The sequence below is a fragment of the Phacochoerus africanus genome, chromosome 8 (genome assembly GCF_016906955.1).
Source record: "Phacochoerus africanus isolate WHEZ1 chromosome 8, ROS_Pafr_v1, whole genome shotgun sequence".
Classification (NCBI taxonomy): Eukaryota; Metazoa; Chordata; class Mammalia; order Artiodactyla; family Suidae; genus Phacochoerus; species Phacochoerus africanus.
In genome coordinates, this window is record NC_062551.1 from 27355124 (window position 1) to 27382925 (window position 27802).

Genomic DNA, 27802 nt, shown 5'->3' on the forward strand with positions numbered 1-27802 from the left:
CTACAGCTCCGATTTGACCCCTAGCCTCGGAACTCCCATATGCCTCAGGTGTGGTCCTAAAAAGCAAAAAAGAAAAAGTCCACACCACCAAAATGCTTATTACCCTGTCACTCTCCTACTTAACAACTCTTAAATGACCTTGCACCACTGCCAAAAGCTCATCCTCATCTGCCCAAGCAGATACCACTCTTCAGTGATGCTACCAATGCCAGTGACTATCATTGCACTAGCAGAGTACTTGGCTCAGAGCAATGCATGAGTACTGAATGAAAATTTTATGATGATTTAATATTAAAATTTTATAAGTAAAAGGACCTAAGCTGATACAAGCCTGACTATCAATGACTTCAGTCTTCTATAACACTGTTTCCTTGGAACAGTAGTTAAGTAAATGCCTTGCTTGTTGTGTAGAATTATACCTAAATTGGGAGCCTAAGGCCTGTATAGGAATGGAATAGAAAACTGGTGAGGAAAAGGTGGCATGACCTCTCTGTGCCAGTGTGACCACATACCTTGGCTCTCACCTATGGCAGCCATACATGCCCTATATGGTTAGGAGGCAAAAAAGGCTGGGTACTTGCATAGCTGCTGGGTCTCCTAATAAGATGAAGCTATAGTTTATCTCCTGCTTTGTATGCTTCTGTAATGCTAAGGAAAGGAAATATTAAGATTAAAGCCTACTGATTCTTTTTTTTTTTGTCTTTTTGCTATTTCTTGGGCCACTCCTGCGGCATATGGAGGTTCCCAGGCTAGGGGTCGAATCGGAGATGTAGCTGCCAGCCTACGCCAGAGCCACAGCAACGCAAGATCTGAGCCGCGTCTGCAACCTACACCACAGCTCACGGCAACGCCGGATCGTTAACCCACTGAGCAAGGGCAGGGATCGAACCTGCAACCTCATGGTTCCTAGTCAGATTCGTTAACCACTGCGCCACGACGGGAACTCCAAAGCCTACTGATTCTGATTGCCACTCTGAACCTGTAACCAGAGCTGTACTGCTATAAATTTACTCTGTGATTTAAAACTGATTTCCAAATTGTCAAGTTCCTAAAATTATGGCTAAAGCAACCAATAAAGCCCCATATATGCAACAATTTTACCTGGATGTTCTTTTATAATGATTCTCATATAACCAACTAGTCCATATGTCCTACAGATCAAAAGAGGTATTTGGGAATTCCAGAGGACATCTGCTAAACGTAGTAATGTACTGTAAAAAAAGGCACAGTAGATAAGAACATGAGCAAATGAGTATGTGCCAAACATGAAAATGCCTTAAAATAACGCAACTTTCTTACTAAATAATAAATGCAAAGATACATCTATTGCATTTACATAAGCCAAAGATACGCTGAAAAGCAAGGCTGCAATCTCAAAGCAAGTATATTTTTTGTACTAGAGGGATATGAAAGCCTTGTCTTTTTCTTTTTTTTTTTTTTTTGGCTGAATCTGTAGCATATGGAAGTTCCTGGACCAGGGACTGAATCCAAGCCACAGCTGCAACCTACACCACAGCTGCAACAACACTGGATCCTAAACCCACAGCACCACAACGGGAACTCTAAGCCTTCCTTGTCTTTTCATGGGAGGATGTTACTGAAAGGACACTTCCTAAACATTTCCATAACAAAGAAGAAATACTTATATTTGTATACACCCCAAAATGCTCTCCATAATTCTAACCAGTTTTTTTTTTTACTTAAAAAAAAAAAAAAACCACTGTTCAAGTTAACTGTTTTAAATATATTTTTTAAAAGTTTCACATCTCTCTCTGTATTTTTCTCTTCCCTATCTTTTCAATGCTGGAGTTACAATGGCTTATTAAAGATTTCTATTGTGTTTAAGAATTTTAAAGACCATAGAGTCCAGAGAGAAAACAAAACTATGCAAATCTAATAAGTGATTAAAATAAAAACAAATTAACTTTAAATTTACCTTTCAGGAAGTTGAGTTGCAACCACAATGGTAAACCTACAGAAAAATGAAGGATCATTGTCTAGAAGGTTTTTCTGGACTCTAAACAGGGGGAAAAAAAATCCAACAATTTCACAATCATATTAAACATGACAGAAACAGTTAAGCAAGTTTAGAATAAGTGAGGCAACATGCTAGACAAAATGTTAAAATAATTCAACTTTCAACATAAATATATAAAGATTCAAAATTCTAAATCCCTAGGGCTCTGAATTACTAAAATTATATTTCTGCACAAAGATAATAATGTGTATACATATATACCTCTTCCACAAAACTCCCAGAGACATCGTTATTCAGTTCTTGTAAGAATTCCATGGCAGCTTGAGCTCGGTTCTTTTGAAAACAAAGCATTTGACTTGAATTAGAAAAAACCTGGTTGAATTGCAACCCGCTAATTTACAAGCTAGGCAAACACAGTATAAAACAATCCAAATTCCATGTATAGACATGACAACTCTGCTTATCATAGTGTTAGTGAGACTAAACGAGAATATTACTTAAAACAGCTAAACCAGAGTTCCCATTGTGGCTCAGCTGAAATGAGCCCGACTAGTATCCATGAGGACATGGGTTCAATCCCGGGTCCCGCTCAGTGGGTTAAGGATCTGGCCTTGCTCTAAGCTGTGGTGTAGGTTGCAGACACAGTTTGCATCCACATTGCTATGGCACAAGCAGGCAGCTGCAGCTCTGATTCAACCCCTAGCCAGGGAACTTTCTCTATAAGCTGCAGGTATGGCCCTAAAAAGTAAAACAAACAAACAAAAATTTAAAAAACAGATCTAAACCATTATTATTGAGAATTCTGAAATGACTGCATTACTTGAACTCTACTATTCTGATAAGGCAAATAACCAGGAAACCCTGGGTAGTAGGCAGACATGTTCTGAGTCAAATTTAAACTCACTCTAACCTCCCACATCTAAGATCCTATACAAGAGAGGTCAATCATTAAAGAAACAGTCATTTCCATTCAAAATATTACACTAAGTCGATTAATACAACTTTATAAGATTTTTTTAATATAAAATACAAAAATGAGACATTTTGACTAATTCTTGGTTAAAAATCTTGCTAACCAAAATACTCCAAACTATGAACATTAATATCCCTTAAGACTGAGCTTTGGAGGGGGGGCATGCCCACGGAGTGTGGAAGTTCCTAGGCCAGGGATCAACCCATACCACAGCAGCGGCAACTCGGGATCCTTAATCTACTATGCCACTAAGGAACTCCCAAGACTTAGCTTTAATGCAAGATTCAGTATAAAAACACAAATAGGGAGCTCTCTTGTGAGGTCTTGGGTTAAGGATCTGGTGTTGTCACTGAAGCAGCTCAGGTCATTGCTTGTGGCATGGGTTCCATCTCTGGCCCCAAAACTTCTGCATACCCGGGGAACAACCAAAAAACAGACAAAAAAACCACAAAGAGTACTTCTAAGTTCTTAAGCTACCAAGCATATAAAGATTTACAAGATCAGACAAAAATGAGATAACTTTTTTCTCAGAGAAAGAATAAGCTTTTTAAAAGTTTTTTAATCAAAACATAGCGGAATTGCTAGATGTTCAAATATAACTATATTCCATAAAAAACTGACTTTTTACCTTGCCAATACTGCTTCTCTGAAGGAAAAAACTAAAATAGAATAAAAAAAATTTCAATGGCTTCTTTGACTATAAAAGAAAGGTTATTTGCAATTCCAAGTGCATTTCATTCATAGTTTTGGAAATTTATAATATACATGATACACATGATATTAAAGCCTTATATTAAAGAAATATTTAACTTCATTTGACCCATTTCCCAAACTCATTTGACCATAGAATCCATCTGCCCATTTAACAACTATTAACATTCCCAAGAACCAAAGATTACCAAAGATTACACTTGGGACATGCTGTACTGAACAGTCTGCTTTTGCAGGTAACTATAACGGATTTATTCAGGCTTCCTCTAACATACACTCTCATCATGTCCCAAGACCCAGATCTGAGGCTGCTGATCAGAGTCAGGGTACCATGGGAGCACAAGCTCTGTGGCTCCATAGAAAAAGAAACCTTATTCTTATTATAGCCCACTCAAACCAACCAGGTAAGCAAAGATAAAAGGACTTTTTCTTTATAAGTACCAATTAAAGGGCTGTGTTATGGACAGTGAAATTTATACTACCACCCAAAGAAAGATAACAAAGCTCAATATGAACTAAATTTTTATTTCCCTTGTATTTAATCATTGCGGTTGTTTACTGACAAATATAATGAGAAATCCCAGACTTCAAGTCCCTGGAAAGGTAGGTAAGCTTGAAAGCCACATTTGGGAATACCCTGAAAGTCTAATGTGATCTTTAATAGACAACATACAGGCCATCTTTAAAAGAGCATTTCTATAGAGACACATAGTATAAGGAGAGATATACCTGGACTAAATTTAAAAGACACCACAAATAAAACATGGCTCTTATTATTCTTATAATCCAAAAATACAATTATTGTTAATTATATACTAACATCTAGGAATCAATGCAAGGAAGTATCCAGATTTCACAAATAAAGGAATAATGACTACCCTTTTGCTTTAATACCAACAATAAATACTAATTGCCTATTTGCCAGATGCTGTGCTAGCACTTTACCTATCTTAACTCATTTCATCCTTGACATGATCCTAAGCATAGGGATTATTTCCATCTGAAAGTCAAGTCCCCCTGATTGAGGAGGTGAAGATGGGATTTAGGCCTTGCTCTCCTATGACAGTGCAGGGCCTTCCCTAACATGCACGTATTTGAAAAGAATAGAACATACTTATTTCCAGCATCTTCTCCGCTGACCTGATGTCCATCAATAATTGTAAATGAACCAATACCTGGGAGACAAAACATCAGTCAAGACATAGTTCCAGCTCAAAACCTTAAAGAAGTAAATTTATGACAACAAAACAATAATACCTGGTAATACTAAGTTTTTAAGAATTTCAGTTCCTGTGGCTGTTGCATTTATTAGGCATACATGAGCAGATTCTAAAGCCTCTTGCCCATGATCACCCCACAACCTACAAAGAAAAAAAAAGACAAATGTAATATTTTAAAAACTCTCATGAAAAATACAACTTTTTTGTTTGAACGGTGATCTTTGATCTTTAAAGCATTACTGTATAGAATAACTGATGTGACAACCATGGTAAACATGTGAGACAGGAACAGCTAGAGGTGTTATGGGGATTATATAGCTGACTAACCTAAGACTCAGGTTGATGCCTGGCCTGGTTAAAGAGGGGTCAAATCAGAACTAGAAACTTGGTCTTCCAGCTCCTAGTCCATTAATCTTTTCATGCCAGGTAACTTACAGAACAGAAAATCTTTATATTCATCAACAATAAAGAAGTGCCTTGGAGTTCCTGTCGTGGCTCAGCGGTAACAAACCTGACCGGTATCTATGAGGACGTGGGTTCGATCCCTGGCCTTGCTCAGTGGGTTAAGGATCCGGCATTGCCATGAGCTGTGGTGTAGGTCGCAGATGCAGCTTGGATCCCACATTGCTGTGGCTGTGATGTGGGCCAGCGGCTGCAGCTCCAATTCAACCACTAACCCCTAGCCTGGGAACTTCCATGTGCCTCAGGTGCAGCCCTAAAAAGACCAAAAAAAAAAAAAAAGGAAGTGTCTCAGCTTTAAAATCTATTTTGTTCTCTATTTAATTTCTCCTTAAGTTATAGGGATCCAGAAATTTTTTTTTTCTTTTTTTTGGCCACCCCATGGCATATGGAGTTCCCAGGTCAGAGATCAGATCCAAGTCACAGTTGGAACCTATGCCACAGCTGCGACACCACCAGATCCTTTAACCCACTGTGCTGGGCTGGGGATTGAACCTGCATCCCAGCATTGCAGAGATGCCATGATCCCGCTGTACCACAGCCGCACCTCCAGTATATTTAAGATCTTGACATAGGACTTATCACCATGAATTTTCAAGAGTGAAAAAAGCTTTACCAGGAAAACTGAAAAGCCTTCACAATGACTTCTACAGGAGTGCTTTAAAACATACCCAGGCATTCCCGTCGTGGCTCAGCAGTAACAAACCCGACCAGAATCCATGAGGACATGGGTTCGATCCCTGGCCTCACTCGTGGGTTAAGGATCCGGCACTGCTGTGAGCTGTGGGGTAGGTCGCAGCCATGTCTCACCCAGCGTTGCTGTGGCTCTGGTGTAGGTGGGCAGCTGAAGCTCCGATTCCCTAGCCTGGGAACTTCCGTATGCCGCAGATACGGCAATAAAAGGACAAAAAAACAAAAATAAATAAAATTTAATACCCAGTGAACATTCTAATAGCAATTAATAAATGCACACATTAATGGAAAGATGTAATAAGGATTAGAAACATATGTTATAAGCTGTTTCACACCAGTATATCATTACCAGGGCAGGGTACATGATCACACATGCATCATGACAGCTGGGCCAACCTGTTACCTTCACCCTGAAAGCCTATTAACCAATGTGTCTTTTCTTGTCAGTATAGAAATTAAAGGAGGAGCCTAAATCATTAGAAAATTTCACAGCCTGGAAGACTGAAAGACTTTAATGTGCTTTCCCTGTCACCTGATCTAAAGCAGATTCCCTCTTACTCTGTAGCCTGTATGTCCTCCAGAGCATATCACAACTGCAACTGCCTCATTTGCCTTTTTTTGGGGGGGGGGCGCTTTTTGCTTTTTAGGGCCACACATGCGGCATATGGAGGTTCCCAGGCTACAGGTCCAATCCGAGCTACAGTTGCCGGACTGCACCACAGCCATGGCAACATGGGATCCAAGCTGCGTCTGTGACCTACACCACAGCTCAGGGCAACACCGGATCTTTAACCCACTGAGAGAGGCTAGGAATCAAAGTCGCAACCTCATGGCTCCTAGTTGGATTCGTTCCCACTGAGCCACGACAGGAACTCCTCATTTGGTTTTTTATGTGCTGAACATCCATCTGTCCATTCTACTCCCTATGTTCACTACTGGAGTCCCACTGCTCGGTTCAGTGTTTTGCCCAGGGTAAGAAATCATAAATATCTGTCAATAGCCTAGAAGAACCAGACAGACTGGAAACATCTGGATTTTTTCTATGAAAGTAGGGCACACAAAAGATACCTGACACAGCTGACTGATAGATACTCAGGTAGAGTGAACCTCAGAGAATTCTCCAGGTGCATCTCTAGATAACATATTGTAAGAAAGGGCCCAAACAAGAACTCAGTCCTCTCTAGTCTCTTGCTGGCCTAAGGAAGAAGGGCTGCACAACTTTGCTAGTGACTGCGTCCCCTGACACTTCAAAACCAATCACTACGAAAAGTAAAGTTTTGTCCTTAAATGGACTGGACTCAGCAAAAACTCTCTTGTTACAGTTACTTGGGAATCTGAAATACCTTCTCAGCTCTGTCATGTATGGTTCTACCTGCATTCAAAACACAAGGGCCTCCAAGCATTTACAAGAGAACACAAATTGGTTACAACGGCTCTGCCCCCCTTGCTTTCTCTCTCCAGAAGCTTGGGAGCAGACAGTGCCAGCTCTGAAAAAGTCAGAAGGGCCTGAGTTCACATCCTGGTTTCAAGTACATGGGAGACTCTGGGCAAGGTACTGAATTTCTCAAGACTCAATTAATTTCCCCATCCATAAACCAGAAAGAACGGCTGCTCTCAGAACTGAGTGTCCATGAGTTCCTGCTGTGGCACAGTAAGTTAAGAATCCAACTGCAGCAGTTCAGGTTACTGCAGAGGCAGGGGTTCAATCCCCAGCCTGGTGCAGCAGGTGAATGAATCTGGCATTGCCAGAGCTGCAGGGTAAAATAACAAAGTAAAAAGTAAAAAAAAAAAAAAAAAAAGAATTGTATGCCCAAAGCCCCTAAAACAGCACTAAGCAGTAGGTACAAATGGGAGTTCGAGTCCTTAGAAACATACTGTAACTTCTGGCTTGGAGGGTGACCAAACATTTGTGTTACTTCCTCTACTTTAACTCATAGAAGATACTCAGTAAATAAGGAATGGGGAGTGTTAGGAGAAAAGGCAAGGGAGAGGAAGTAGCCGAGAACAGCCAGATAGCTTGGACCTGCAGTGTCCATTAAGGTACCCATTAGCCACATAAGACTGCTGAGCACTAGAAATTAGGCTACTCCAAATTGAGATGTGCTGGAAGTGTAAACTGCTGGACTTCGAGCACAGAATGAAAAAAATGTAAAACATCTCAATTATATTGATTATTGATTAAAAAGGTAATATTTTGAATATACTGGGTTAAATGACGTGTATTATTAAAATTACTTTCACCTGTTTCCTTTTCCTTTTTTTAATGTGGCTAGAAAAGATTTAACTACATATGTGGCTCACGGGAGACTAGCATTACATTTCCATTGGACAGCGCCGGCTTAGAACAATACCCAACACTCGGGGCCGCTCCCCGCGGCCGGCCTAGGGTGTTCCTGATGCCCTGATTCTGCAAAACGAGGAGCCTGAGCACTGCGAGGCGGAACCGGCTGCGGTCCCAGCGACCCCGCTGCCGCTGGGACCGTGCACCTCGACCTGTACACCGCGTGGCGCGCGGGCGGGCGCGCCCCCTCGGGGAAGGCGAGTCCCCGCCCTCGAGAAGCACCGCGGGTCCCAGGCCCGAACCTGGAGCGCCGGCTCCTCGAGCCCCGCACCGCCCGGCCCAGCCCGGCGGGAGGCCTGAGGGAGGCCCAACTGCGCCACCCGCTCTCTTAGGCCCGGCCCCGACGGAAGGAACCCGCTGGCCCGCCCGAGTCGGTGAGCCCTGGCTCACCTTAGCTGCCGGTCGTACTTCTGCTCCTTGAGCAGCTTCCCCGGCTGCGCCATGGTCGCGCCGGCGCCAGTTTAACAGCCAAGCTACTACCCAGAACCGCCAGCACCTCCAAGAACGCGCAGACGCACTGGGGGCCCCTTCGCCGCCGCTGTCTCCAGCGAGTCGCCCGCAGGGGGCGCCACTACCGCAGCTGCGCATGCGTCGCCTATGTGCCCGGGCGTCCGCTGCCAAGGTTCAGACTGGGAGATGATGGTGGTCCAGTTCCTCCCAGTGCACCAGCAGCAGTAATGTGACAGTGCGTGACTTTGCACGCTCGGCAGTTTGGGGGAACTTAGGCTTGCAAATCAGGCAGATTTAGATTTTAACCACCTACCTGTTGTGAGATCTGCTCTTTTCCCTCTCAAATCCTCAGTTTGCTCCTCTGCGCAATGGGAATAAATGTCTCCTTCAGTGTTTGTTCTATTAGCCTTTAATGAGATTTTGACAACATAGAACAAGACTCACAAAAAAATCCTGTCTGAACAATAACTTTGATTATTATGATCGTTATTATTCACTCATTTTCTTGCATCCCCTCATGCAACAAGACCACACTGAGGACTTGTTTCAAACCACAGAGCTAGCTTCTTCTGGCTGCAGATGCAAAGAGGAGTAAGTCTGGGGCTCTGTTTTGGGGGAGATCACTGCCCCAAGACAGGAGAGGGACAGTAAAGATGTACCCACTAGACAATGTGGTCCCTTCTATAGGCAGAGGGAAGCTGGGAGCTGAGAGGTGAGCAGAGGACGACCACCCACTCCCCATCTCCAGGACTATTGATTCATCTGGTGTGGGCAAGGGAGAATTTTGTTTGTTTGGTTGGTTGGGTTTTGTTTGTTTGTTTGTTTTTTGTCTTTTTAGGACTGCACCTGAGGCATATGGAAGTTCCCAGGCTAGGGGTCAATCAGAGCCATAGCTGTCCACCTATGCCAAAGCCATAGCAATGCCAGATCTGAGCCTTGTCTGCGACCTACACCACAGCTCACGGCAATGCCAGATCCTTAACCCACTGAGAGAGGCCACGGATGGAACCTGAGTCTTCATGGATAGTAGTCAGGTTTGTTACAGCTGAACCACAACAGAACGCCCAGAAAAATGTTTTAAACAAAGGAATAGCAGGTGTCATCCCTGGGAGGCAGAGAAGCCATAACAGGCTGGAGGCATTAAAGGAAGTTGGGGTGGGGAGGAGTTAGGTGAAGGGTAGGGAGTGGGGGCGGGGGTTGAGAATCAGCAGTGGCCGAGTCGTGAGGACTGAGAACATAAAAACAAGGCAGAATTTAAAGCCCTCCACTTTTTGAAAAGAACCATCCCTGTGGGGATGAGTGCCAGGGAAGGGGGCTTACCCCATCAGGAAGGGGAGAGGGGGTTGAAGAGAGATGAGGATATTCCTTCCCCTCTATCTTCCAGACTCTAGAGGCATCTTCAGGTTAATAATTACCTGAAATAAAGTGAAAATGTGCACAGATCTCCACCCCAACCCATCCAGGGATGGGTAAGGGAAGGGGCACAGTTTGACAGTAATGATGCAGTGATGATGGGTGTAAATCCCCCTAGGTGCTGTCTCCAGGACTGGGTGGAGGCACACCCTCTCACGACTTCCCTGGTCCCTACCCAGCCCCATGGACACAACTGATGGGAAACAGAGGCATGAGACTCTCCCAGCTTGTCATGCACTTATGCCGTCACATGTCCTCCAATTGGACAAGTGAAATATAAGGGATAATAAAATACACCCAGGGAATGTGGGAAGGTCAAAAGGTAACAGGTGAGGGTTCAATGTAATCATGGATTTCATGCCTGGAAATGTCCCCAAATTTGGCAGAGAGAAGCCATACTGCCTATGGCGAAATACAAGAATTCGAAAAAGGTTTGTGTTGGTGGTGTCCCACAAAAGATACTTCATTGTATTAGTTTTCTAATACAATGTTACAACTGCTGCAACAAAGTACCATAAACTGGCACAAACCGCAGAAGTTTATTGTCTCGCAGTTCTTAAAACTGGAAGTCCAAAATGAAAATGTGTGCAGTATGCTCCCTTTGAAATGAGGGAAGAATCTTACCTGTCTTCCTAGCTTCTGGTGGTTTGCTAATACTCCTTGGCTTACAGCTATAGCACTTCCATCTCTGCCTGCATCATCATAAGGCATTCTCCCCTCATGTCTCTATCTGTATTTCTTCTCTTGTTCAAACCCAGCTGATGCATTCAGGTTCTTAACGCACTGTGCCACAGTGGGAACTCCATAATGACATCATCGTAATGTGATTACATCTGCAAAAACCATCTTTCTAAATAAGATTACATTCAAAGGTTAGGACTACAACTTTGGGGGCCAGGATATAATTCAGCCCATAAAAGCCTATGCTGGAGACATGGAGTTTGATCAGACACAAACCCTACCATCTGGGAACTCAGAGTTCCTCATGAGTTTTTCCTAGTATAGAAGACAGAGAATCAAAGGTATTAGACCAGGACCACACTGCTGTATTCAATTAGACCATTGGTTTTCTTTACTTTCTTTTTTTTTTCTTGTCTTTTTGTATTTTTTTTAGGGCCAAATCCACAGCATATGGAGGTTCCCAGGCTAGGGGTCTAATCGGAGCTACAGCTGCTGGCCTACACCAGAGCCACAGCAACGCCAGATTCGAGCCACACCTGTGACCTACACCACAGCTTACGGCAACGCCGGATCCTTAACCCACTGAGCAAGGCCAGGGATGGAATCCGCAACCTCATGGTTCCTGGTCGGATTTGTTTCTGTGACGAGTGCCATGACGGGAACTCCTAGACCATTGGTTTTCTAAGTGCAGTCCTGGATCAGCAGCATCAACATCACCTGGGTACTTGCTAGAAATGCAATTTCTCAGGCCCCATTCCAGACCTGCTGAATCAGAAACTCTAGGGTGAGGCCTCAGAACCTTTTAACAAGCATGCTTAAGTCTGAAAACCATTGACCTCAGCCTGTCTCCCACTGAATAGTTGGGAAAACTGAGCCCCATATGAGTTTACTGAGTATGCCAGGCAGGCCCTTGACGGGCATCACCACTTTATGCTCATTGTACTTGCCCAATGCAATACATAATAATTGCTCACCCTATTTTATACACAAGAGAGCAGAGGCCTGAGGAGGTGAAATTCCAAATCCTCATAGCTATTAAAAGGTGGCACAGGAAGTTCCCTCTGCAGTGCAATGGGATTAGTGGCATCTCTGCAGCACCAGGATGCAGGTTCAATCCCTGGTTGGGCACAGTGGGTTAAAGGATCTGGACTTGCCACAGCTGTGGCATAATTTGCAACTGCCTGGCCTGGGAACTCCATATGCTTCGGGGTGGTCAAAAAAGGGGGGTGGGGGTGGAGGTGGCGCAGGGATTAGAAACAAACACTCCTATAGATCTGGTCAGACCCCAGCTCAATTCTATTATTTTACCCATAGAAATAAGCCGGCGGGGACTGGATTCTTGGGATGCCAGGAAGTTTGGGGCTAGCTCTGCCCTAAAAGAGCTTATAATCTGTGGGAAACCAGCCAGGAAGAATGAATCACAGCCTAGGGCACACTCCCAGGTCTCAGCCACTAGCCCTCCCGACCTGATCTTACATATCTCAGCCCTTCTCATACTGGTGCTCATTGGCCAGTCTCTTTGCCTCTCTCGCCATCCCTCCCCTGAGGCAACCAACTGTGGGTATGTAACTTTCACAGCTGTATCACCCATGCCTGGCTCAGCCCTTGGCATCTAGTAAGTCTTCAATAAATGCTTTGAATGAGAGAATAAATTTCTGAAACACTTCCACCATACTTTCTACATTTTAAAATGCCTTTTAAAAAAAAGGAGTTCCCATCATGGATCAGTGAGTTATGAACCCAACTAGTATCTGTAAGGATGCGGGTTTGATCCCTGGCCTCTCTCAGTGGGTTGAGGATCTGGTGCTGCTATGAGCTATGGTATAGGTTGCAGATGTGGCTCAGATTCCACGTTGCTGTGGCTACGGTGTAGGCCAGCAGCTGCGGCTTCTATTCGACCCCAAGCCTGGGAACTTCCATATGCTGCAGGTTCAACTCTAAAAAGAAAAAAAAAAAAAAAAAGCCTTACTGGAAGTTCCCTGGTGGCCAAGCAGTTAAGGACTCAGTGTTGTCACTGCTGTGGCTCAGGTTACTCCTATGGCTTGGGGAAAAAAAAAGGGATGTCTACCACCATGCATTTACAAAGGTGAAAACTGGAAATAATCCATAACCTAAAACATTGTGCAGTTATTAAGTATCAAGTTCTCCAAGATCAGTAAAGCAGGAAAATGCTTACCATAGAGAAATAGGTGAAAAAAATTGTCCACAAAGCTCTGCATATGATTCCGATTTTTTTTTTTTTTTTGGCCCCACCTGCAGCATGTGGAAGTTCCCAGGCCAGGAATCAAACTTGCACCAGAGCAGTAACCAGAGCCATAGCAGTGACAATGTCAGGTCCCTAACCCACTGTGCCACAAGGGAACTCTTGATTGTTTTTTAAGTACTGCTAATATATATTGAAAAAGCCTAGCAGAATTGTCACTACAGTGTTAACAGGGGGGATTTAGGGGAAGCCCTCTTGACTCTATTCCCACCTGATAGATCAGAGAACAGGTTCAGAGAGGTGAAGGAACTTGCCTGGGGTCACAACAGCCAGTGAGCGATGCTGGGAGCCAAGCCCCAGGTTTGTCTCTCTCTCTCTTTTTTTTTCTTTTTCAGACACCCCCATGGCATATGGAAGTTCCTGGGCTGGGGATCGAATCTGCCACAGTTGGAACAACACTGGATCCTTAACTTCCTAGTACCAGTCTAGGGATCAAACTAGTACCTCCAAAGTGATAAGCCAGATCATTAACCCACTATGCCACAGTGGGAACTCCCCCCTAGGTCTGACTGAGGTCACAGCCCAAGCCTGTTCCATCCCACTGTGTGGACATACACACACACACACTTGAAGTGGAAATGTTTTTTTAAAAATAGGGGCTATAATTTTGATCTAAGAGGCTCTAGGGCACAGGGCTTCCAGTCTGGCCAATTGGCCCTTTGCATAACATACAGTGAAGAGCAGGCATGATTCTGCCTGTTGGTGCAGCACTGGACAACTGTTTTCTCAATCAATGCTCACAGGGATCCCCATGAAGTGAGTAGGACAGGGATGATCCCCTTATTGCCTCCTTGTTATAAAGACACTTGAGAGGGGAACTGAGATGTGGTCACAATGACTGAGGTGTGGCTGTACACTCTGCTCTTGCCCTCCTCCCTCACACCCCTGTGCTTGCCCTCCCCTAGAAACAGAGAACTCCAGGGGGCCACTGAGGCCAGTGAGACCAAAGTGTAAACTCCAGAGCAATGAAATCAGTTCAGCTTTTTTTTGGTCTTTTGTCTTTTGTCTTTTTATGGCCACAGGTGCAGCATATGGAAGTTCCCAGGGTAGGAGTCGAATATGACCCTATACCACAGCTGCAGCAACGCGGGATCCTTAACCCACTGAACAAGGCCAGGGATTCAACCCGTGTCCTCATGGATACTAGTTGGGTTTGTTACTGCTGAGCCACGACAGGAACTCCGTCAATTCAGCTTTAAAGACAGCACGTAATTGAAGAAGGAGGCATCTGAATGGGGGTGCAGTCTTTCCCAAGCTGGCCAGAGTGGGCTGCAGGGGCTACTGGTGCTTCACCTGAGACGGGCAGACTCCATCCGCTCCTCTCACCTACCAGAGTTCCCAGCACTCCAGCACCCAGAGAAAATTGCTGAAGACAGGATGCAGGAAGGAAAGAATTGAATCAACTTTTATTTGGTTGTTAAAGAGGCAATACTTTAGTTCTTTCAGAAGGAGAAGGCAGTAAAGAATGTCCCTTCCACCCCATTCCGCACCTTCCCCCACCCTTCCAGGTTCCCAGGCTCCTCCCAAGAGGCAAACACCCTCCCTTGCTTCTCTAAGTCATTGTGGAGAGAGCCTTGCATATTTACTCAAATGACAATCAAATTTAAAATCCACTTCCTCCCCCTCCCTGAGATTTTAGACGTGCTGAATAAGGGACTCTGCAGACCTGGGGTTTCCTTCCTGTTCTGTCACTCACTATGCACCCTAACTCACCTTCTCTGAGCCTGACCCTTGCTTTCCTTAGCTGTAAAATGGGGCTGCTGTGCAGAAGAAGCTGGATTCAAAACTCTGTAAGTCATTCCAATTTTTTTTTTTTGGTCTTTTGTCTTTTTTTTCAGGGCCGCACCCGAGGCACATGGAGGTTCCCAGGCTAGGGGTCCGATCAGAGCTACAGTGGTGGGACTACACCACAGTCACAGCAATGCCAGATTTGAGCCGCATCTTCAATCTAAACCACAGCTCACGGCAATGCCCAGATCATTAACCCACCAAGTGAGGCCAGGGATTGAACCCGCGTCCTCATGGATGCTAGTCAGGTTTGCTAACTGCTAAGCCATGATGGGAACTCCATATAAGTCATTGCAATTAAGAAAAAATACTATAGATAAATATAGAAAAGGCCTGGGTCACTGTGAAGGGGAAGTAGGTCAATGAAGGAGGCACATTTGGGCCCAACTCCAGGTCCTGAGAATGTTGCAGCTCCACCAGGAGGAGGGTGGCCGCCTTTTCTGGGAGATGAACAGAGGTTGTAGGTCTCATTCTGAAGCAAGCCTTTGTCTTGATCTAAAGATGACATTTCTGGTTTAAAGTCCTAGGGCCTTGACAAGGTTGCATTCTCTGTCACATACCAGTCTGGGGGCCACTCTCTGCATGTCTGTTATGAGTCCTCTGCTCCTGCCCTAGGGTCAGACATTTATTTATTTATTTTGCTTTTTAGGGCCTCATCTGCAGTGTATGGGGGTTTCCCGGCAGGGAGCAAATCAGAGCTACAGCTGTCGGCCTACGCCACAGCTCACAGCAATGCCGGATCCTTAACCCACTGCGGGAGGCCAGGGATTGAACCTGCATCCTCATGGATACTAGTCCAGCTCCTGACCCACTGAGTCACAATGGGAACTCCTAGGGTCAGATTTTATCAAGAGCATCTTCTAGCTCCTGGGTCAGGGCCAGGGGCATCTAGGCAGTGCTGGGAAGTTGCTGGCTGACCAATTGTCACTTATCTCCATAACTTTACTTGGGGAATTGGGAGTTTCAGGGCTTAAGAGCAGGAAACCAAGACAGCCACACAGATAAAGGGAAGCCTAGCAGACAAGATGGCAGTTTGCTTTACAAGGTCAGCTAACATCAGGGCCTGAAACAGTCTCTGTTTGTTGAGGTCAGACCAGCACACATTCTACCAATGGCCCTTCAACTCCTGTTGGGTACAGGCTCCTGGGTGAGATAATTTATCTGTCCTTCCATCCACCCATCTATTTGTCTTCCCAAAACTGCCTGCTGAGGCCTAGCCAGAGACAAGCCCTATCCTTGGCATAAGGCCACATCCTAAGATGAATCAGATGGGGCCGGCTGGAGCCAGTGGGTGGAAGACAGAGGACGTCCCAGGTGGAGGGCACAGCAAGGATCAGTGCCTGCGGGTGGGAAAACGCTGGGCCAAGGCAGACACTGAGACTGAGTGCAGGGTGGAGGGCCGGAGCTCCCAGAGGTGTGCCGAAGGTCATGGGGAGGCAAGGAAAGGAGGGACAAATAGCAGGCTGTAGAGGGATAGGCAGAGTCCTGGACAGGAGGAAGCAAGGGAGAGATCAGAGGGTTCCAGGCAGGACCTCAGACCTGGTTCCATGGGGAAGCCAGCTGGTGTCTGTGGCTCTGTCTTAATGCCCTCTGATTAAAGCCAAAATGCTCCTCTCCCACTAGGAGGCTCTGGTTCTGCCCGAGCCCTCCCCCTACCCTAGGGCCCCCAGATCCCCACACCCACAGGACCCCTTTGCACCCAGCATCAGGGGGAAGTGGTAAAGAACACAAGAGCCCAGGAGAGACACAAACTGGGAGTAAATCCCTCACTCTCTAGCTGGATGACCTGGGGCAAGTCATGTCACCTCTCTTAGCCTCAGTCTTCCCCTCTTTGAAACAGGGCTAAAGGAAGTACTATCCGTTGTTGTACAGAAGCCCAGAGGCTTAGAACCCAGGAAGGACCCAAAGCTTAGCTTAGCACCTGCCACAGTGTCTGGCAAACAGGGGAAGCTCCAGTCTGGACACTCAATGGTCAGTGCAATTTGCAGAAGGACTCAGGGTCCAGAGCTTAGGTCTCCAGTGGTAGATTTACAATTCAGGGACAAGCCTGAGGAAGGGATGGGATGTGGGGAAGCAGGGGTGGCCCGCAGCATGGATGGTTGCTCATGCACCAGAGCCTGAACAGTTGCTGGAGGAAAGGAAGGAGGGCGGATGGTCAGGCTAGGGCCGGGGTGAAGTAGGGGGGAGGTTTAGGTCTCCTTGACCCCGCTTCTTGAATCTCAATTCAAGGCTCAACTGGCCTGCGGGCGGGTGGGCGAGGGCGGGGCAGAGCCAGCCTCTCTCGCCCTGCTGGGGAGTGAGGATGGGGGCGGGTCCCCTGGGAACTGCTCCTCCTGCCTGCCGCCGCTTTAAGAAGCTGCTCCGCGGCAGCGAGCGGGGCCGGAGCCGCAGCCGAAGAGAGAACTGAGCCAAGCCGGCAGGTGCACTGCTGTGGGGACGGCAGCGGCATGACCGGCCACCATGGCTGGGGCTATGGCCAGAACGACGGTAGGTGCAGACCCCATTCCGTCCCGACCCATTGCGATTCGCCCCGACGCTCGGCGCCTAGCCGGTTTGTGGGACCAGCAAGCGCCCCGTCCTCCAGGCAGGACCGGGACCCCCCCCTTCCTTCCAGCCCCCAGAACCCGGCCCACCCTCCTGGCCAGAGCCCCGTCTCCTCCGCACCTGGCGCAAAGTCCAAGCTGCGCCCCCGGCCGGTCCCGCAGCAGCGAGCCATCCGGAGATGGAGCGCGTCCTGCTGCCTCCTCCACGCAGCCCCTGACGGCCACGCTCGCCCGACCCCTGGCCCGGACACTCTCTCACTCATCCCCAGTGTACGCAGCGGGTGGCGGTCCCGCGGAGCGCTGTGCGTGGTATCTGTGCGGGGAGCGCGCACGGCGGGTGTGCGGGGACCTCTGGGGAGCTGGGTTTCCCGTGGGCAAGGGCGCGGTGTCCCCGCAGAGAGTTTCCCCGTCGAAGTGTCTGAGCCCTCGTGTCTGCAGGTATGTGAAGGAAGGGGCATTTGGGAGCACGCGGATGTATGTGAGTGTTTGCATCAGGCAAGGTGTCTGAGCACCTCCCAGTGTGAAGCAGGGGAGCCCGTGGCCCACAGCAGTCCCCTGGTCTGACTGGGAGACAAGCCCCTCGATTCTGCCTCAGTTTCCTTAGGATTCAGAGGAAGGGAGAAGAGCCAGATGGCTTGAGTGTGGGTCTGGGGGAGGTCAGTCCCTTTGGGGCTATTTCTTACCAAGTGGGGTGGGGGGATAAGGGTGCCTAGCTTTCCCCCCAGGTGAACAATGAGGATCCAAGATCCAGGCTGCCTGGGGGGAGGGGGGGGACACACATAGTGATGAGAGGAGCCATTCCTACTTCTCTGGGGAGAGGCAGAGGGTGAGTGGGGGTCCTGGGCTTCAAAGTCTGGGGGTCAGGATATTACAATAGCCCAGAGGGAGTGAGGGAGCTGCTGTGGTGTCTCTGGCCTTCTCTGGGACCCCAAGCACCTAGGAGCATATTTTGAGGGAAGAACCCCAGATCTAGACATGCAAAAGCTAGAAATATTCATAAAAAAGCAACAGAGATCATCAGAGATGGAGAGAGAGGCAGAGAAAGGGCAGGTTGACAGGACCCATAGAAGATCACTTCCCTCCCCGCCCCAAACACCTGCTCCCAGCCAGCTTTTGGGTGCTTCCCCCAGCCCCGAGTCAAAAAGTCCAGCCTTCCTGATAGTCCTGCCCACCAGCACTGAGAGTCCACTGCCCCATTAGGCCTGCCCACAGCTGGCCACCCTGCAGCTATATCCCTCGTCCAAACCTGTGTCACCCAGTCTAAGGGCAACGAGGGAGAGAAGGACAGAGGATGGAGGTGCCGGCATGCAGCACGCTCACAGGACTTCAAAAATAACCCAGTGGGTCTGGGCCACGATTCTGAGTCATGCATTGGGGACACAGCTCTGTCGGCACCTGCTGCTGTTTTCTCAGGAAAACTTAAGAAGCCAAAAACTGGGAGAAGCACCAGCCGGCAATGGCTCTAAAAATAGGCTGCATCTCAGGATGTTCCCCAGAGAGATGCTGAGCCTCTCGGCTGCAGATGGAGCCTCTGGGAGACAGGTGGTGGGTGCCTGTGGGTGTGCATGCAGGTGTGTATGCTTATTTGTGTGTATGAACATGTGTTTTGCTGTCGTCTCTTAGTGCAGACCTGAGTTTGCAACAGAGGGGATCTGTGTTTGAGGATGCATATGTGTGTGTCAGATGTAGCTGGCAGGGCTGTGTGTTTGTGCGCATGTGCTCTGGGTACCGTGAGCCCAGGTCGCCGTGCACATATGTATTCGCACATGAAAATCTCCAGAACCTCACACGACAGGGAGGGCAGCTAGGGCAGTGCACACACCCACTGCGTGTTTCTACCAGTGCCCAAGTGTGCATGCGCATCTGTGTGAGTGGCCCTCAGTTCCCTCATCTGTGAAATAGGGATCACGCTGGTTTCTCCTTCATAAGGTAGGGTGAGGAGCAAATGCATGTCACAGAGGCAAAGTGAGGTTGTTTTCACAAACACCAGTGGCAACTTGGCCAAGGTGCAGGAAGAGGCCAGATACCTGGTAGGGTCAGATCAAGACTTCGGGAACCTGGGGGGCTCTCCGAGCGTCTGCTGGGGCTTGGGGAGGACCCACAACCCAGAACTGTCCCCGATCCTGTAACTTTTTTGTGCTCCCTTCCAAGCATTACCTCTGCAGACCTCCCATCAGCTCTGGGTGTTTTAGTGAGGCCATTTTGCAGGTAAGGAAATGGAGGCTGTGGGGGGACATAGCTCCAGACTGCGAGACTCCAAAGCAGGGGCTAACCTCTGAAAGGACACCACGGATACCACCCCACACAGGGACCCTCAGCCAGCAGCCCAGGTTATCTAGGCTGGCCTGAGTCCTTGACCTCTCACCACCTGCAGGCCCCTCACACTGGCACAAGCTGTATCCCATCGCCCAGGGAGACCGCCAATCACCAATCAATATCGTATCCAGCCAAGCTGTGTACTCGCCCAGCCTGAAGCCTCTGGAGCTTTCCTATGAGTCCTGCGCATCCCTCAGCATCGCCAACAATGGCCACTCCGTCCAAGTGGACTTTAATGACAGTGACGACCGAACTGGTAAATGGCCCCCACCAGAATCTAGCATCCTTCCCCCGGGGTCCTAACCCCATTTTGGCCAGGCTCGGGAGGGGCAGCATGCTGTGGTGGGGGAGGAAGGCTCCGCTTCTCACCAGCTATGAAGCCTTAGGCTGAACCTCAGTCTCCTGATACAGAAAGTGGGAGCATTAGGACCCATTTTCTTCCCTAGGGTCATAGAGAGGAAAAGTGAATACCTGAAGTGATGTTTGTAGTGCTAGCCTACAGCAGATGCTCGAGAGATGCTAATTCTTTCTTCTCTTTCATTTAGTGCTTTAGGTCAGGTTTGTTTTCACTCCCTGCCCCATCACTGACCTGCGGTGTGGCCTAAGGCCAAACCCTCCTCTCTGTGTGATCTGGCCAAGCCCAGCAGAGAGAGAGGGAGCAAAAATGTTCTGCATGCCAGGCCCTTTGCTAAGGTCACAGGCAGCTCTGCTCTTCCGCTTAAGAACCTACGTCTAAGATGGGAAGGTAGAGACTCAGTGAGTTGGGGAGGGCCAAGTCCAACTCCAATGGTCTTTTCTCCAACTCACCTACAACCTCAAGATCTCAACCATCTTGGAGCAAAGAGAGGCGAGTAGGAATTTGCAGCAGCTCCTTCCAAGGTCTCTTTGCCCTTAGAGTCTAGTTCGGGATTAGAGTCCAGGTTCCTTCATGACAAATTCCAAGACAGAGGTGTCTGGATCATCCTTAGTAAAGGGGTTTTGTTGTTATGACCACGCCTGTGAGGAGTGGAGTGGGGCAAGGAGGGAACCTGTTAGAGTGTCTTATGTAAGGAGGTGACTGGTACTCTGCCCCTCTGTCATCTCCCCCCTTAGCCCCCCCCCCCCCGCGCCCGACACACACACAAGGAAAGCACTCAGAGGAGCTTAAGTTTCAAGATGAAAATCAAAGAGCAGAGAAGAGGAAAGCCACGTAGGAGGGATCATTGTGGCTTAGCCCTGAGTGCCCTGGTAGGCTAGGGGAAAAAAGAAAGAGGATCATTTATAGTTCTTGTTGCAGAAGGGAAAAAAATCCAACACATTCTCAGAAGAGAAACAGCATTCCCCGGTACTGAATTCTAGGAAATGTCTCCCACTCAGAGCTTTAGGAAGGGATATGGGACTCTTGACGACCTTAGATCACAGTTTATGAAAGAGCCATTTTCAGATAGCTGGGTCTTCTAAAGAGCCTTCAGAGGGCACTGAGGGCTCAGTCCAGACATCGGTAGCTCACTGAAGGCCACTCCTGACAGGGGAAGGACCAAGAGAACATTCCTCTGGACCAATGATCCATGGGCTCACTTTCAGGCCTGGCTGAGGTTCCCTCCCCTACCAGAAGGCCCAGGCCTGAGGGGGTGGGGGACCAGTGGAAAGAAAATGGGCTTGAGGAGCCCCCATCGTGGCTGAGTGGTAACCAACCTGACCAGTATCCATGAGGATGCAGGTTCAATCCCTGGCCCCGCTCAGTGGGCTAAGGATCCAGCGCTGCTGTGAGCTGTGATGTAGGTCGCAGACATGGCTCGGATCCCGTGTTTCTGTGGCTGTGGCGTAGGCAGGCATCTGCAGCTCTGGAATTTCCACATGCTGTGCCTGTGGCCCTATAAAAAATTAAAATATTAATAATAATAAATAATAATAGGAGTTCCTGTCGTGGCTCAGTGGTTAACGAATCTGACTAGGAAAAATGAAGTTTCGGGTTCGATCCCTGGCCTCACTCAGTGGGTTAAGGATCCAGCGTTGCCGTAAGCTGTGGTGTAGGTTGCAGACACAGCTCAGATCCTGCATTGCTGTGGCTCTGGCATAGGCCGGCAGCTACAGCTCCGATTGGACCCCTAGCCTGGAAACCTCCATATGCCGTGGGAGCAGCCCTAGAAAAGGCAAAAAGACAAAAAAATAAATAAATTTTAAAAAACTTTTTAAAAAATAAATAGCAATAAAAGAAAAGAAAATGGGCGTGGGAGTGAGGCACTTGGGGTTCTGCCACTCCCCAGCTATGTGACCCTGGGCAGGATGCCTACCTTTCTGGGCATCTGCCCCACACCTGACCAAGGGGGTAACAATGTATCCCCCTCAAGGTCACCGTGGCGGTCGATGTCTGCTGAGTGCTGATCACATAGCAAGTACAGGGTGAGTGGCAGTGTGGTCTATGGTCAGATGGAGCCAAGCTCAAGGGTTAGGGAGGGAGGGAGCTCTCCAGGGGACAGCACTGTGAGCCCCAGCTGGGGCGTGCTCCCAAGAATGGGCCCCCACAGGCCATATCAGGGCAGCTCAGCCTGCAGGCCTGGGTACTCCTGCCTCCCCAGGATGGGGCAGCCTGATTGGGCCCCTGCCCACAGCCACCCCCACCCCCTCAGGCTCCCTTTGTCAATCATTAAACATTGCCATGGACAGGCCCTGCTTCTCATATAGGACAGGACAGCAAGAGGGGCCTTCTGGGCTGTCCCATCATCCTTTTCCTCAAGGGGCCCACAGCGGCAAGGCCCTGCTCTAGTCAGCAGTCCTGGAGGGGGCTAGCGGAGCTCTGAGGCCAGGGCTGTCACCTGATCTAGGGGCTCACATTCAGGCCTGGCTGGGGATCTCTCCACTGCCAGATCACTTTCAGTTGGAAATTCAATCAGTCTCACGAGGCCCTGTTCATGGCCCCAGCTCACAGGTTATCAGGATGGGAAAGTCACAAAACCAGCATTAGTGGGGCCTGCCAAAGAGGCCATGGGGAGAGAGACACTGGTGATACCTGGGCCTGACCATCAGAGTGGAGACCTCTGGACGATGTCAGGTCCTGGGGAGGCTCAAGATTCTGGAGGGGCAACCTGGTCTGGTGATTGGGGCCTTGGGCTCTGGACTTATAAAGTCGTTGTGGGCTTGCTGTGTGACCTTGGGCAAATGCCTTGCCCTCTTTGTGCCTCAGTTCCTCCTTTATAAAATAGAAATAATAGGTTCTGTCCTTCATGAGCTACTCTGAGGACTAAAGGAAAGACTCCTTCTGATCCAGCTCTGGGTCAGGGCTCTAGATATATAACAGGTCTATTGTTAGGGATAGCAGGGGCCTGAGAAGCTTACTCATGAACCAGGCAGGACAGGGGAGGATGGCCAGATGGAGAGATATGCCCTGTCGGTACCAGACTCCTCTGCCACCTACAGGCCTCCAGGATTTCTCCCCTGGTCCAGCTAAGGGCATAGGGAACTGGGTGGGAACTGGTCCAAGTCCACTTTGCCCAAGGAATTTTCCTTTTGTGAAAAGTTTATCGCATCTTGAACACTGCCCTGAGCCTGGCGCTGCTGCCTATGGGCAGTGTAGGCTCTCTCACACCGACTGCTACACGCCCCACTTCTACCTGCAGTGGTGACTGGGGGCCCCCTGGATGGGCCCTACCGGCTCAAGCAGTTCCATTTCCACTGGGGCAAGAAGCACAGTGTGGGCTCAGAGCACACGGTGGACGGCAAGTCATTCCCCAGCGAGGTAAGACCTTCCTCTCTCTGAATCCCTCCACTGCTTGGGGAGTCAGGGGCTTGCCCAGAGCTGGAGGTGGGGCTCTGGAGAGTGAGGAGGAACACCCAGGTGCCTTTGGGAGAGACACCCCCTAGCCCCCCCAGCACAGGGTCTTCCACCTGAACTCTGCCCGCTGTTGTCTCATCTGTGTGTCCAGAAGGAATTTTCTGAAGGGCAAATCCCACCACAGCCACGCTAACAACCCTTCAAGGATTAAGCTTGGCATTCAAGGCCCTGTATGAGCTGGCCTTGCCCAGCCTCATCTCCCCCTGACTCTTCACTCTGACCTGCTAGTGATGAATCCCCTGCCCACACCTGGCTCCTTCGTACCTGCAGGCTCTTGTCTATGCCGTGCTCTCTGCCTGGAATGTTCTCCCCGACAGTTCCGTCTGATGACCCCCTTCTTAGTCTTTGGACTCAGCTGCAGCCTCTGCTTCCTCAGGGTGGTGGCACACTGAATGGGCATCATTGTCTATTTCACTGAGTTCTCAGAGGGTAGGGCCCGAGCTCTCTGGTCCCTTGGGGCTCAGGAAAGTGTCAGGTCCAGAAGAGGAGGAACGCTATCTGTGGGCTTGCCCTGGGATCCCTTCCCGCAGAGGACCCAGGAGTCTGGTAGGAGTGAAGGCAGCCTGGCTCTGCGCTCGCATGGCCCCTGAGAGGCACTAGGCACTGGCCTGGCCTGTTGTTGCCTCCGTAGCTGCACCTGGTTCACTGGAACGCCAAGAAGTACAGCACCTTCGGGGAGGCAGCCTCGGCACCCGACGGCCTGGCTGTGGTTGGTGTCTTCTTGGAGGTGAGGGGTGGTTACTTGGGGCCAGGAGGGGCATGGGCAGCCTGGTACCTCCCCTAGTTCAGAACTCAGTGGGGGCGGGACTCACACTGCCCTCTCCCTACCAGACAGGGGACGAGCACCCCAGCATGAACCGTCTGACAGATGCACTCTACATGGTTCGGTTTAAGGTGAGACTGGGGGTGCTTGACCCAGAGCAGCCTGGTGGGGAGGGAGGAAGAGGCTAGGTCACAGAGTGGACCCAGCACCTTCAATGCCCTGCAAGTGACTCCACTGTCCTCAGGATCAATGGCCCAGCTGAATCCCTAGCACGCAGTCTGGTTGGGCATAGGGTCGACAAGATGCTGGACACATTAATGGCCCTCCGACAAGCAGTGCCATGAAAGTCTGCTGAAGGCAAGGGAGAGGACATAGCGCTCAAAGAAGTCCAGAAGCCGCAACTTTTATGTATAAGAGGATGGGTGGGGAGGGCCGGCCTAGGCTGGGAGACGGCCTCTGAGATCACAGCGACCTCTGCCCACAATTTGCATCAATGGACCAAGGAGAAGCCTAACTCCTGTTGACTGAAATGAGTGGGGAGGCTGTTGGTCTGGATCATCCACCCAGTGGGAGGTCTTTGCTAATTCTGGGGTCCCCCACCCTGCCCCAGGGCACCAAGGCCCAGTTCAGCTGCTTCAACCCCAAGTGCCTCCTGCCTGCCAGCCGGCACTACTGGACCTACCCCGGCTCCCTGACAACACCCCCACTGAGCGAGAGCGTCACCTGGATCGTGCTCCGGGAGCCCATCAGCATCTCTGAGAAGCAGGTGAGTCCTCCCCGAGCACCCAACAGGGGGATGTCGCCCTCGAGCACACCCAGGCAGGGGGACTCTCCCAACCAGCAGCCCACAGCCTGTGGTCCCACCAGCAAGGCTCCCATCTTTTGCTAATAAATGTTTAGATCCTTAGATGGGAATTCAGCTTGATTGTTAGTCCTTAGGACCTGGACACAGGCTGGAAGGGGAGATCTCTGGATCCTGGAACCACCCCCGGTGTGAGAGAATCTGAATGCTGCATTTACTGATAATTCTTAGCTCAACAGGATGGAAACTGGAACTAGGTAGAACAGGGTCCGGTTATTCTTTAGTGAGTAAGCCGCTGAGGTTAGAGTCCCAAAGAGGAAATGAGTGGAGAGGAGTAAGGACGAGCCCTAGGGATGAGAGGACGGAGGGGCAGAACTGGGTGGACATGTGTGCCCGATGCTGTGTCGGGGATCACAGCACCCCCACTCCACCCTGCGTATCTCTTCTGCCACCTCAAGATGGAGAAGTTCCGGAGCCTGCTTTTTACCTCAGAGGATGATGAGAGGATCCACATGGTGAACAACTTCCGGCCGCCACAGCCACTGAAGGGCCGTGTGGTCAAGGCCTCCTTCCGGGCCTGAGCTGCCTTCCCGCCCAGCTGGCCACTAGGGCACCGTCTTCCCAAGGGCTTCCATGTTGGCGGACACCAAACCATCTGAGGCTCCCTGCCTGGGAGCGCTGCGGACCCCCCTTTAGCTGGCTTGCTCCTTGGCCACCCTGGAGGCCTCTTCATGGGACCCTCTAGTTGGGGGATGCCTTTCAGCTGCCCTGGGCACAGGAACGACAGGAGCTGAGCGTGGTCCAAGCCCGAGGCTGCCTCTGTTCTCCAAGACCCAAAGGCCCCTGGGAACCTTCTCTTGTCTTCCCCACTGGCAGTGACAGCAGCCCCACCCTGAGCTCACACTGTGATGGATGAGACCAAACTCACTGGGGCAGGCAGCTGGCATTGCCAGAAAGACTCAAGCAATAATTAGAAGTGGGCACAGCTGCCCTCTTGGCGTTACCTCTTCTGCAGGCCTCTGCCATGCACACACCTCACTGCCAGGCCATTAAAATCAGGACCCAGCCTGCTGGAGGTGACATGGCCTTCTCCCTCCAGCCACCTGCTGCCATAGGCAGACACTGGCTACAGCTTATGTAGTATCTCCCTTCATCCCCACCCAGCCACCAAAGCCACTACGTGACAATCCATCCATGCGATGATTAATAAATTCATTCATTCATGTAACAAATACCCACTGAGTGCCTGTGTTAGGTTAAGTCCTGTTCCAAGCATGGGACAGCGGGGGGAGGCAATGATGGGAAGTCAAGCATAGTATGTTGAGAGGGCCACGGGCATTGAACAGGTGAAGGTTATACAGAGGGCAGGGCAAGGGCTGTGGGGGCAGAGGAAGGGGGCAGGCTGTCTCCCCTACCCTGAGCTCACACTGCGATGTCTTTGGTGAAGAAATTAAATTCCAGCCAGTATTCCAAGGCAGAGAGAAGGGAACAGATGTTTGAGCTGAGGGGAGAGCCGTAGTGCAAGCGCCAGGGAAGACCCAGGTGTTTGCGGAGCAGAGAAGCTCAGGTGAGGCTGGAGCCCTGGGACTAATGGGAGTCAGGAAGGATCTGGAGTAGAGGGCCGGATATGCAAAGGAGGGAGGTCCCTGTGCAGTGTGGGTGGCCAGGCAGGAGGGGTAGTGGGGAGGAATGGCCAGTGGCCAGGAGAAAGGATTGGGGTGGTGGAGGCCTGGAGCTGGGGGCCGGGTGAGAGAGAGATTCAGGAGGTAGAGCCCAAAGATAGCCTCAGGCTATCTGCGAGGGTGAGCAGAGTGCATGGTATGTCCCTGGATGGAGAGGGGCCTCCGTGGGGGCTAGGAAGCCCAGACAGGAGATGTTTTATAGATGGTAAACAACTCCTGGTAAAATTCCAAACAACCCAATGATAATTTTCTACGTGTTAAATGATAATAAACATGCAAACATTGTTTTGTGTTTCCAAATAAAATAAACAAGTTTGTAGGCTCCAAGGGAGATAGACAGATTCCCCACCTGTCTGAACACCCAGGTGAGATGTCTGAAGGTGGGGCAGGACTCAGACAATCCTTGGTTGTGTGACTCTATCCTAGGACTCCTAGCACCCCGGCCATCCCAAATGCCAGGGGTCTCCTCAGCTGCGTGACAACTGCCTCTGGATTCTCCAAATGCTCTCTGAGGTGGTGCCACAAGATTAGGGGACGAGTGGGAAGGCCATCTGGGGATCAGGGAGAGGGTTAGGCGTAGCCCGAAGGAGGTGAGGGCATGGGTGACAGCATGGATGGCGGGTCCTCCCTGTGGCCAGCAGGCTGGTCTCTGAGGATGGAGGGTTGGGGACCCCATGCAGACCTTGTTACCCAGCCCCCAGCTCTCCCCTCAGAGGCCATGACCATGATGTTTCCTGGACATCTGCTCAACTGCTCTGGGCCTCTCAGGAACTGCACCCCCCCTGCACACCCAGGGGTCCGTCAGCCTCAGCCTCTACAGGGACCTCTGCAGGCTGAGAATCCACCTAAGCTATACATCAAAAGGACTATGGGGAACTCACATGTATAATTAGGTATAAAAATAATACAAAATGA

General features: G+C 49.5%; 2 protein-coding genes across 2 annotated transcripts in view; one reads left to right on the forward strand and one right to left on the reverse strand.

Moving 5' to 3' along the window:
• NAE1 (NEDD8 activating enzyme E1 subunit 1) overlaps positions 1 to 8916 on the reverse strand; it is a 28193-nt gene extending 19277 nt beyond the window's left edge. Inside the window, 7 exon segments of the mRNA XM_047790593.1 lie at positions 1102 to 1211; positions 1937 to 2010; positions 2240 to 2311; positions 3580 to 3610; positions 4777 to 4837; positions 4920 to 5023; positions 8766 to 8916. Coding sequence (XP_047646549.1) covers positions 1102 to 1211; positions 1937 to 2010; positions 2240 to 2311; positions 3580 to 3610; positions 4777 to 4837; positions 4920 to 5023; positions 8766 to 8818 — 505 coding nt within the window. The 5' untranslated portion in view covers positions 8819 to 8916.
• An 8400-nt stretch (positions 8917 to 17316) lies between these two features.
• On the forward strand, positions 17317 to 26437 carry CA7 (carbonic anhydrase 7). The gene is made up of 7 exons (XM_047791015.1): positions 17317 to 17457; positions 19888 to 20085; positions 23426 to 23544; positions 24272 to 24367; positions 24472 to 24534; positions 25014 to 25169; positions 25664 to 26437. The coding sequence occupies exons 1-7, from the start codon at positions 17418 to 17420 to the stop codon at positions 25784 to 25786; spliced, it is 795 nt and encodes a 264-aa protein (XP_047646971.1). The 5' UTR covers positions 17317 to 17417; the 3' UTR covers positions 25787 to 26437.
• The last annotated feature ends 1365 nt before the right edge of the window (positions 26438 to 27802 follow it).

What these genes read in the sequence shown, in the direction of transcription:
- CA7 (XM_047791015.1), top strand. Translation starts at nt 17,418, where the DNA reads ATGACCGGCCACCATGGCTGGGGCTATGGCCAGAACGACG. An exon ending in GCAAGTCATTCCCCAGCGAG is followed by an intron (nt 23,545 to 24,271) that starts GTAAGACCTTCC and finishes TTGCCTCCGTAG; the next exon opens with CTGCACCTGGTTCACTGGAA. An exon ending in TCAGCATCTCTGAGAAGCAG is followed by an intron (nt 25,170 to 25,663) that starts GTGAGTCCTCCC and finishes TGCCACCTCAAG; the next exon opens with ATGGAGAAGTTCCGGAGCCT.